General features: G+C 26.9%; 1 protein-coding gene across 1 annotated transcript in view; it reads right to left on the bottom strand.

The window, feature by feature from the left end:
* Positions 1 to 2,440: 2,440 nt before the first annotated feature.
* LOC108693615 (tyrosine aminotransferase) overlaps positions 2,441 to 12,599 on the bottom strand; it is an 18,867-nt gene continuing 8,708 nt past the window's right edge. The window contains exons 4-11 of the mRNA XM_018202648.1: positions 12,133 to 12,291; positions 9,482 to 9,673; positions 8,249 to 8,331; positions 5,493 to 5,562; positions 3,676 to 3,804; positions 3,518 to 3,601; positions 3,181 to 3,279; positions 2,441 to 2,599 (exon numbers count right to left, since the gene is read on the bottom strand). Of these exons, the coding sequence (XP_018058137.1) occupies positions 2,441 to 2,599; positions 3,181 to 3,279; positions 3,518 to 3,601; positions 3,676 to 3,804; positions 5,493 to 5,562; positions 8,249 to 8,331; positions 9,482 to 9,673; positions 12,133 to 12,291 (975 nt within the window). The remainder of the gene's footprint in view (positions 2,600 to 3,180; positions 3,280 to 3,517; positions 3,602 to 3,675; positions 3,805 to 5,492; positions 5,563 to 8,248; positions 8,332 to 9,481; positions 9,674 to 12,132; positions 12,292 to 12,599) is intronic.

Raw genomic sequence — 12,599 nt, 5'->3', positions numbered from 1 at the left:
TATATTTAAATTTGATTTGTAACGAAAATGACGTTATCTATATTATCGGATTTGCAAAAGTCGATCATAATAAAAGAAAATTGATATTATTATTAAATTGCAATATTAAGAAATATAATAACAATTATATTGGATAATGATTTTATTAAATAGGTAACTGATTCTTTGATATTTTTTGTGCTGAAAATGAGATTAAAATTTACTCTACGAGTTCCAATTTATTTGTAACCGATATATCTCTTTTTAAAAATTTAGACATTTTGAAACAACGGCACACCGAATCTTTTTCTGAATTAAAATTATTTATTTTTGTTTGAAGCTTTTTATAAGGAAAATTATGTTGAATTCAATAGCTATTCTCTATTTATTTATATCTAGACAGAGGAAATAAATAGAATTTTTTAATGCACATTATTCAAAAAATTCTGTCCTTATAAATTTGGCAGACTTAAAATTAGCGCAAAAAATACTATAAGAAACACTCAGATGATTATTTTAATATAAGAAGAGTAAAATTTTTTTTATCTGTTATTTATTAAATATGAATTTTATAAAGATGTACGCTTTATTTTTTGTTTTTAGAAACTAATACATTTATAAAGATAATATTTTTTTGTATTTTTTTAAAACTCAGTTTAATTTTTGGGGCTCAAAATTCAACTGTACATATAATTTTTTTAATGTAAATTCTGATAACAAAATCGATAGTAAGCGTGGCACTATCCCTTTTTGAACTTTTATCCTCATAATTCTTTTTTGAAACGTAATTCTAGTATGGCATGTAGCCAACATCCTAAGTATTCGATCGTAAGAAACAAGTTTTGTCAGAACCAATTCAATGATTTTCGCAATAAATGAATAAAATGCACAATTCTTGCGAACAGTATAATAATTATAATCCTAATCAGAAATTAGCGAGGATTGATTCGAAATCACAATATTGTGTTAAATCACAATATTCTCTGCATTAATTTAATTTTATTGTCTAAATTAATTAAAATTTTATTTTTTTTTAAACTAAAAATTTGATAATAAGAGATAACAATAACAAAAATATTAATTTACATAAATAATTAATCTTAACAACGTTAAAATCACGAATCCATCAAACAAAGTAGATGTAATTTGCTCATTTGTCGAATTTAAATTGTAAGGAATGTTTCTCATCTATTTTCCAATTGAAAGTATGGATTTTATATTGAAAGTATCACCAATTAAAATGTATAGATTAAATCAAATTATCGTGAAGTGACAGCGTGCTATGTCAATATTAATTATTTATATTGCAAGAAGATATAAGAATAATTTAAATATTCCATGCGACGAAAATGAGGCCTTACTTGTATGCCTACGACGATTTCTGCGTTTATTTTTACACGGCGTCCGGCATGCCCTTTTACACACAGGCTAATGTGTTGCCATTTGTGCGGTGCAGATCGTTTCGTTTGTCTATTCATTATTTCTTGAACCACTATTCTTATAATTAACAACCAATCCATATAATTAACTTTTTGTCAACTAAGTTGAATTTTAACAATAATATTTCGATAATATTTTTTTATTGTGAATTTTGATGAGTTAAATTTAAATTTGTAAAAAATAAATAAAATACATACTTTTATGACAGTAAAAACTTGTTGTTAAAGCTTTCAGTTTGCAAAAATTTTTTCTGATTTTTATACTGTCTAAAACAATATAAAAATCTGCACTGAAATTCAAGTTGTTGATGGAAGGTATAAAATTTCACAGCTAATAGAGAGTTAATTAATTTTCATGATCGCATAGTGCTTAAATCTGTTAATTTATTAAACTTCCTTAACGTTTGAGATTCATATAGTGCGTTAATTTAGGAAATTTCACAAGTATCGAACTTTAAGCGAGTGTATTTTTTTACATCTTTATTCATTAAACTAAACTATTCACTCGTCGTACATTGATGATTACATGTTATTAGGTGTCTTCACAAATGAGTGCCTACGAGTATCACGGAAGAAACAATAACAAAAGAACAAGAAAAAATTCAAAAAAGCAACAAGCTACGGCGAACAATGTTATGAATTATTTATTTGCACACACAACAATTATTTTTTGAAATATTAATTATTTCAAGTTAAAATTTTGATATACTACAATTCTATTACTGCATTTCATATTCAATATTAGCTCAATATCAAATTACTTATTTTAATATAAGGTAATGGATCGGCAAATATTATGTCAAATATGTGCAATAGCATTTTTATATTAGATTTTAAATACATTAAAACATTAAAAACATTACAGAGAAAATTATACATAGATACAAAATCTTTATTACATAATCACATAGGCATTTACAAGCAAAGATATAAACACATAAAAATAAAGATCCGCGGAAAATAATCAGCGGATAATTAACGGGAGTTAATATAATATTCTAATTTCTGTATTTAATGATATCTTAATATAGAATTTTGTTGACGAAACCGTTTTTCCTTGAGATCTTCGCTGTTTTATAATGATGTCTCTCGCAGAATTCTTGAATCCTCTGACAAGCTTCTTCGAGCATGTCACTTGGTACAGTTATTACCAGTCTCATGTAAGAATGACAACCGAAACACTGGGAAATTAAAATACAAAAGATTAATAAAATTACGTTTCTATATAACTAATAGTAATTTTTTTAATTAATTATCTTTTATGCTTTGTAAGGTTAAAGATTTAAAAAAACTTTCGAATAAACTATTAAAAAATAAAAGAAAAACATAAATAATGTAATAAAAATAAAAAATAATTGCACTTACAATATAAATACACAAATCAAATTATTTGATATTTTTAAATTTCTAAAATTCAAAACTTATTAGAATAAAAATTTATTGATATTTGTAAAATTATGTGAATTTAAAAATATTACAATAAATTTTTAAGTACCTTAATGTAATCTATTACAAAATTTGTCAAATTTTGCCATCATATTAATTAACGAAAAGGATTATCCTGTTATTTATCCGACACATTTCATTGCATCGTGATGCTTTGATTTTTTGCAATATTTTCAAGCAATAGAGGTCAGCGTTGAATATCCGTAAAATTCAATTTAAAAAACCGTATTTTTATACGGATTTAATAGTGATATAATTAGAAAATTTTAAATGGTCAATGAATTAATAATTTAAAATATCAAAAATGCCATTTTACCTGGCCAGGTAGGCAAAACACGGATTCTTCCATTAGCAGCCGTTGCACGAATTCCACATCGGAATTAAATTCCGGAAAGCACTGTAAATCGATGTATACCTGGAAATCGATTCAATAATTTATAGCTCATAAATTACAGTTAGTCCTACCTTACTGATGATATTTGCATTAACGTATAAATAGCGGTTGTGCACCAACTAATTGTACGACCTATTTATCGAACGCTCGATTAACATTTACGGTTTTCGACCGCGAGCTACGGATTGTCAAACAATGCACTGTGATTCTTGAAATTATGCAAGGGTGTGGCTGGACTAATTACAATGGTAATCATTACCATCATGTACATCGCCCCATCCGGCATTATCGGCTTCAATCCCGGAATTTTTATTATAGAGTTGTATGCCAATTTGGAATGTGACTATAACACCACAAATTTAAATATTTCACATTGAATTCATATTTTTTATATTTTTTAAAATCGGAATAACTTACGTATAAAGTATTGATAACATCGTCAAAAAACTTTTGTGGCGTGTTTCGAAGTATCTTAGGCAAGGCACCTTGAATAATAGTATTGCTGCCAATTATTCGTTGACTCAAACACTGTAAACCTTTGCGAATCTAAGAAACAAAAATTTAAGATTTGTTGAACTAATATTTGTTTGCGTACAATACGATATCAGATACTACGTTTGTCTTATCATCATCTTATCATCACTTTTGAACTTAATTAGATAATTACGTTAGATGTGTAGTTTATTAAAATTTACAATAAAATTTTTTTCTTATTTTATGTCATATAATACGAAAAACATTTATATAGAATTAGTTACATAAAATATATCTGCCAAAATAAAAATAGATCAACATGAAGCATTTTGGTATATTTATTTTATGTATTTAACAGATAAAAGGAGATAAATAGTCTCACAAATAATGTATTATTGGCGAAACAATAAAATCCATAAAATTCAAAAATTGTATAAAAGAAAGAAATATTATATATCAAATTTTTTCGTGATCCGAACAAACGTAAAAATTTTTGATCTCGATATTTTGTTATGTCGAAATTAATGTAAATTTAATTCTAAAAATATTTAGTTCTAAAAATTGATAATATATTGGAAAAAAAGTGTGATTGCATTAATTGAAATTCTGATTGAAAATGGATTCAATTCAGAACTTTCGGGTTAAATCTATATTATAATTCTAATTGAGATAACTATCAGAATTCTAATTGATATGATCAGAATCTTCTAGTTCGTTCATTTTCAATCAGAAATTTTTTTCAGTGTAGATATTAGATTTCTCGTGAACTTCAAATACTGTGAAATATCGAAATGTGCTACACATTGACAGACTATTTGCTAGCTTGTCCAATACCTGTTCGTGGATGAACATCACCAAACGATCGTACAATCAACTTTTTCTTTCAAAGCGTGACATGATAAAAATATACGATGAAATATATCGAATATGTGGGTGCGTGAATAAATGTTGAAACAAATGACATTTTTCATATTTTACTAAAAAAAAAAAAAAAAAAGATTTTAATCGTTTGATTAAATTATGTTTAGAAGTTATATTAGAAAATTATTGAAGGGAGGATTTTGTTAAAGCATTTAAAAGTTTAGTTACATATAGAGCTGAAAATAATTTTGTTGGACTATCAAAATTATGTAAAATGTTTAAACTAATTGCTACAATGTTAAAACTTTTTTGTAACATTGCTCATCATGCTTGAGATTTTAGATTTGTATCTAGTTAAATTTTTCAATCAGCAAAATTATCGTTCCTTTCGTGTAACAATGGATTCTTCAGTCAGTTGTACCGCATAGAATAAATTTTAATAATTTATAGTATATAAAAATTTAATTTAAATGATTTTTTTTTGTTCTACTGGATAAAATTTTTGCACAATATCTAAGCAATATATATATATAGCTTGTCGATTAGCTTTTCTTATCATAGAACTCTCATCTTGATTACTTATCTAAGATCGCAACTTTGCAACTCTTGCAAAGTTATTAAAGAGCATAGAAATATATCCGATAGAGATGCGCGGCGATTTAAAGTTAGTCCAGGTGATGCCTCAGCTATAAGACGAGGAATTAAGGATACGATCAACCAAAGGGTTGATTACCAAAGGACCGAACTTTAATAAAGTTTAATCAACGAAATTTAATCCAATCCGCAGTATGCAATGCCGAACTCGCTGAGACATGCTCGGGCCTCGTTATGGAAACAATACCGCCGGCGAAGCAATTATTTTCGGGCTGTCACGTATTGTGTCACGACCATTTACTCACCTCGGCTTCCAACACGTTCTGACGATCATGGATTATTATCCAACCCATACGCCAACCTGGAACTAAAAATCTGCAAAGAAAAAAGATATTAAAATAGGAATATTGTTGTCAGATTTCATTTTATACATCGTAAGAGTTTAACTGTGAGAGAGATTTCTAAAATTGAAATTGAATCTCTAAAATTGAAGAAAAAAATTGAAGAAAAAATTTCTTAAAGTAACATTAATCTGTATACCAAAATAATTGAGGCGTGCTATAGCAAAACACACATACATTGTAAGTATTTCTTTAATTTTAAGGAGAAAGGAAAAACTTATTTTCTTGAATATCACTTTAAAAATTCTACTTTCACTTTAAAAAAAAATATTGTGTTAACTAAAGATATAAGCAATCAGTATCTTCAAAAATTTTAATTAAGTAATTCTAATTTTAAAAAAGATCGTGTCAAAGTTAAAATTTCAAAATGTTGTAAATTCAAATAAAAATGCAAATCAAAACATTGTACGTTTAAATGAAAATTACCAGCACAATGACTTAGAATATTTTGAGTTACACTACCTATTTCTCGCTTGTAGCAGTATTTCTTTCAAATATTTTCCAAATATTAGAATATGATAGAACACAACAACTAGAATAGAACTTGCAACCTAATGCAATAGAAAGCGTTTTTATAATTTTGGCACCTGCAATGTTTTGCCGTGATACTCAATTAATTAAAAAATAGCTATGCAATTAATATAAAAATTATAAATTCTTATTTTGATAGCGTGGAAGAATTAATTATTCATTAATTCTTAAATCTTCTTAAATTAGATTGTTGATTGAAAATTAGTTTTTAATACACTCACGATTATTTGCAATGAAATACGAAATGGGTTTTTTGAATAAGCAATCTATGAGCAAAAGCTATCTTTATTGCGACATGCAATTTTATTATCACATGCGATGCGAATATCGTGCGATTACAAAAAGTTTGGTATATGTACATCATAAGTTTAATAAGCAATGAAAAATACATTCTTTATTTTCTAAAATAATTCTTTTATTTTTTAACAAAAAAAAACTCAACGGAAGTAGGTTAATGTATTATTCTTAATTGCATTAATATTGTTATAAATATGTACCAACAATACTGTCCTGGTAGAAATGTATGCAGTTTTCCTTGATATCTATCCAATTACTATCTAATATTACTGTATTCTCATTAGTTATGCCAATACTGACTGAATAGGAAATAGGCAAGAACTTGATAGAGTTTTATTCTGTCCATTTCATGAGTAATTGGCTTGCTTATTAATCAATTTAATATTTATTATTTATTGTGTTTTTATTTAAATAGATTCAGATTTTACGCTAACTTTTGTATGCAGTAACTGCAAACAAAGCATTATATTCTGATTGGGATTCTAAATAGTTTTCTTTCTCAGTTATTAGACAAAAGTTGGTATAATTGTTTAATAATTACTCAAAAAATTCATGAAATTTCTATCAGGTGCATTAAGATAATATAATATTTGCATATTATTTTGCCTTTAGTGCTTGCTTCTTCTTCTTGATTTTTCTTCTCAATTTGAGTATTCCTGTTAAATAAAAAAATCACTAAATGTAGTCGCACAATTCGCTTTAATCAATTTATCCGAAGCAAATTATGACATTTTATGATAAATATCACATATAAAAGCTCTCTTCGGGAAAGATTAATTAGTTTAAAATTAGTTTTAATATTCTCATTTTAAGATACCAACAACTTGTTACGTAATAATTAAACGTAAATCATTAAATAATTATGTTATTAAATAATCATATTGTAACGTATCATTCACTTATTCATTAATTTACCTCTATTATTTAGTTTATATTTTTTTTTATCTCATTATTTGCGTGTGTCATGTACATCATTGAATTTTTACATGAGAAACGCGATTCACAGCGCTTGATTCCAAAAAGTACCGCGCTGCAAAATCTGCGACGTGTAAAATACACCGTACTGCAATGAAAGACCAACAAGCTGCAGGAACTCATTTACAACTGATATGACGAACGGTCGTAAATTAAGTTGCGTTTCAAATCTGATACCGTTAAAATAATGGAGGCATAATCGCGAAACTTCGGAATATCCGACCCTTCGACTTTGATCGCGACGTTTTATTCACGCTCAATCAACCTCTCGTTCTATTTTCGAAAAAATTGAGCGAAAAATTTCACAGCGGAGCGCTTTCGTTCCAAGAATTCCTTCCGTCAACTTCACGAATCGCTAGTTTCGTTCCATACTTTTCGCGATGAAAGATAATAGAAGGTAACGTACTGAAAATAACTGAAAACCCGATGTAGGGAAAGTTGTCGGTGCTGCATTTTCCAAATTATTTTGAAACCGTTATTATCATCATTGCGTTTATAATATTAGAAATAATTACAAAGACTATTTTCTTATCTTTCTGAACATAATTGTTACTATTATACAAGCATTATCTGAATATTTCAATTTTAACGCTTATAGGCATTTTTTTAGAATGTTAAAAAGCAGGAATTTATTTCACGCTATCTTTTTACCCTTTGGATCTTAAGACTTGAGAGAAAACTTTTTAATAACATGATATTTTGTTTCACAAAGGGTTGATTAGTTACGAATCGTTTTACTTAATATGTGAAAGTCATACATTACGCGAGAAAATTATGGAATGTTACGAAAGATTTTGCGTTTGTATTCTAGCATCGAAATCAGAAGTTTTATAATCATTTTACACGTCCCGACATACCTTTTAGTCAGTCCGCTACACGACAAAATAGGAACTTCGGTCGATAGAGACGCTAACGAGTGGAAAGTCCGTCCTGGAAATACCTGAAAACAGCGGTGAGGCGAAAAATGTATTTGCGCATAATATAGGCACATATGTTTTGCTTGCATGCAAAGGCACGTGACACAATATAATGCAAAAACTGCGACAGTCGTTATTCCGCCTTATCGAATATTTTAAAATAGCTATTGTCATTATACAGTGAGTGTAAGAAATATCCGGTGAGAATTCTTTAAGAAAAACCTTATTTTTTAAAAATAAATATTAATTAGTAATTTATTAAGAAAAAATAAAATGGATTGTTCCTCTCAAAATTATTTTACTTAAAAAGAAGTGTAATAATTAATATTATCTTAATAATAAAAAATTGTATATGTATTATACATATTTAAACGCACAAAAAGTATTTGCACAATCGAGAAATTTAGTTTCTGAAATCATAAATGATTATTTTTGCAAAGCTCTTTTATTTATATTAAGACAGTAGGTATTCATTGTTAAAGAATTGGTAATTAATTTATTTTCTATTGGGTTGTCCGGAAAGTTCGTGCCGATTTTGAAGGAAAATTGAAACGCAGAAGATTAAATTTTAGTATACATTTATTAAATAAATTTAAATTATCTTTTGCAGCACGAACTTTCCGAACAACCCAATACAAAGATATTTTAATACTTCCAAAAATTTATAAAAATTTATGTGTTAAATTTTAAAATCCTCTCTCATGAATAATACATTTCATTTATACATATTTAATTTTAACATATATATATATTATTAATATAATTTTTTAAATATACACAAAAATAAAATTCTTTTACAGATAATATTGAAATAGAAAAACATTGTTAAAAATATATAATTAATATAATTAATATAATTTCTTTATATATGCACCAATTCTTTTTTACTATAAAATATTTTATCACTTTTTATCATAACACACACACACACACACACACACACACACACACACACAATTAATTAAACATCTTGTACGTGTTAAAACAAAAAGTCTTTTTAATTCGTTAATAAAGTGTATCGCACGAATTCAGGACATCATGCATATCTGTTCTGTGAATTAATTCCGTACTCCCTTTAAATAGAACAGGCACGATACGTACTTTACTTGTTCCGCAAATGAAACGATTTGTCACTTGATATTTGAGTAGTAAGCGTAATATTCGGGCACGTACCATATGCTCGTAAATCTCATCGGCTATAATGGGTACGTAGTAATGAGCGGCGATGTCGAGAATGTCAAGTATATGGTCGCGTCTGAATACTGAACCACACGGATTCGAAGGATTGTTTATAATAATTGCCGCCGTCGACTCGTCGATTTGCTCCTTTAGGTCGTCCAGATCGATTTCCCAACCGAGCTCGGGCTAAAAACGATTAATATTAATAGGATGCATTAACGAGAAGCCCTCTCGAGTATTCATTTCTTCTCATCCTTTCCCTCAATCTGAATGGCGTAATATTGTATTTTGAGATGGCTGAAAAACTATGCGCTTGCTCTTGATTGTAAGTTCTTGAATAATTCTCTTTAAGCTTTTCACAAACAAAATTTTAATGTGGCAAAAATATTTCCATTTTTTTTTTTAAAGTCATAAAATCTGTGTAAAAATGTTTTCCTTTCTAACAAAATTTTTAAAAGATTGACTGTGAAAAATATTTAAAACCGAATACTAAAACAACACGAAAAAAAATTTGGTTATGAAAAGATCAATAAACCTGTGCAAAATATTTATGATTAAAAAATCATGATGAGCATTGTATAACAGTAAAATAATACAATTTAACACGTATATTACTGTTTTAACAAATGATGAGATACATTTTATAATTATGTTTACTCTTTAAATTTATCTAATATTGTAATATAATTTTTGTTGTTGTACATATTTCTAAAATTATTTTCCAATTTAGATATAAATTTATTAAATTGTTTACAAACTTATTTGTTATAATTAAAATGTTACTTGACAGTTGAAGGCATTACAATTATGCTGAAATAATTTTCTATCTGTACGTCAGCATTTTTCCGCAAAAGTAAAACAATAATGCCAAAATAATTTTCATAGACAATATATTTTCAAAGTTTTTAAATACAATAGAATAATTTTAAAGAAACATTTTTAATAAAGATAAAGAAAGGCAGAACAAAAATATTTGCAAAAAATTTGCAAAAATATTTGTAGTGCATACAGCAGTAAAAGCAGACATTTACATGGATTTTATAAAATTTATTGTTTATAAATAAATACACTGTATTTACGTGATTGGTATGCAGGTATATGACATAAGGAATGTGTCAGGATTTACAAATTCCTTGTACATTTTATTTCATACATAATTAAAGCTATATGGTTATAATTACTTTTTGAACATAAAATAATTTGCAACGTCATGCAAAGAGATTGAGACATTAAAATTCGCCAAGTAAACTGAAAAGAGAGGAAACTGCCTCATTAGCACTTCGGTTTGAAGATCTCCGAATGAAAGCACTGATTTATCGTGTAATTAGCAATGGGTGATTTAAATATGATTTCGTGCTGTTTAAAATTATTATATATTGTGCAATAACGACTTTAAGGCTTAAATTAAATACTTTACAAATAAAAAAATAACTCTTTGTAAAATTTAAAATCAACGTAATTACAAGAATTAAATTAAGTTAATTTGAGAATTAAAGATGTTTGGAAAAAAATTGTCTTTTGCATGAAAAATTTTGTTAATTATAGAAATAAAAATTTTTAATCTTTAAAAATATGAAAATTATGAATATTTGTTTTTTCAATACTAAATGTATAAAAATATTCCTGCGCTGTTACACAATTTAACGAAACTGTGTTTGCGACAAAGTATTATTTTAATTAATTTATTATTATAATAATGTTTAAAAAAATTGTTGTTTCTTTTCAAATTTACTGCATAAAAATTATAAAATGCAAGAAATGTTTGTAAATTGACATTTACATCACTATTTTACATTAAAGTCATATAAAACCTTACATAGTTGTAAATTTTGAAAAAGAAAAAATAATAATATTTTTTATATATAAAAGAATATGCTGTGCTAAAAGATTTCATCCTCAGTGCATACTAAATAAACGGAATATTATGTATTTTCATTGTTTTTCGTATAAATAAATTCGCACTCTAGGTGGTTAATAAATTTAAAAATAACGAAATGGTATATTTTTGCATATAAAGTTGCATATTAAGTCCGACTGTACTACTTGAAGTACGTTTTGTAATAACGCGTAACTTAAGAAATATAGCAGACGCTGTTATGCACATTTCTTATTAATGACGATGCAACACGGTAGCGCATATATTATTACTTCTCTTTTACAAGCGCGATTATTACAGAGTAGTCACTATGCTGCAATATCGATTGATATTTTACATGTTATCATGATAACATAAAACTGATATTTATTGCGCTATTTGTTGACGAACGCGTGATATTAAGTAAATAAATTAAAAATATTAATTGATTTCATATATTAATATTGATAGATGAAACACGTGTTTAAAACAATAAAATATTTTGAAAAAAAAGTCCTCATGTTTAAAAACTCAAATTTTTTATATTTCTCTAAAAAAAAGAAATTCGTAAAAAATTTTCTGGTTATTTGTTTTCGAATTAATACTTTTTTCGAATTAATTGTTTCTCAAATTAAATGTGTGCTTGAAAAAAAAGAAATTCATAAGAAAACTCTTATCTTTATTTGCATAATCTTCGAGTTATCGCGAGAATAATTGCTAAAATTTTAATTTGCGCACATTTGATAGAAAATGTAAATCACTGATTTCTTTTTTCAATAAGAATACTCACACATAAATTGTATGTTTTAACCGTAATACCGAGGCCCTCCGCTAGCGTTCGATAGATAGAAAAACCAGGGCGTGGAATTAGGATGTTTTGGCCTTCTCGAGCTAAAACCGTAATACACAAGTCGAGTGCGCAAGAACATCCACTGCACAGGATTACGTCCTGCAAATATAGAAATATAAAATGTTTTATTTTCGCATATTTTACTTTTATTCGCATTATATTAAATGTAGAATGGAGACGAAAAGTAATATTTTTAAAGTAACATATTTTTATATTTTCACAGGCTTCCGTATATTTTAAATGGATTTGCTTGATATGATAAAAATATTCCAGCATTTTGATATTGAAATATAAAAAATTAATACATCTGTATTAATTAAGTAAAAATTGATAATTATTTGTTACAAGAATTCGCCTACAGGTAAATAAACTGAATATGATATTTACATGTTGAACGTAATGCATAT

Source organism: Atta colombica, unplaced genomic scaffold (assembly GCF_001594045.1).
Source record: "Atta colombica isolate Treedump-2 unplaced genomic scaffold, Acol1.0 scaffold96, whole genome shotgun sequence".
Lineage (NCBI taxonomy): Eukaryota > Metazoa > Arthropoda > Insecta > Hymenoptera > Formicidae > Atta > Atta colombica.
The sequence above is the reverse complement of the archived record's forward strand: the minus strand, read 5'-3'. Positions and strand labels throughout refer to the sequence as shown.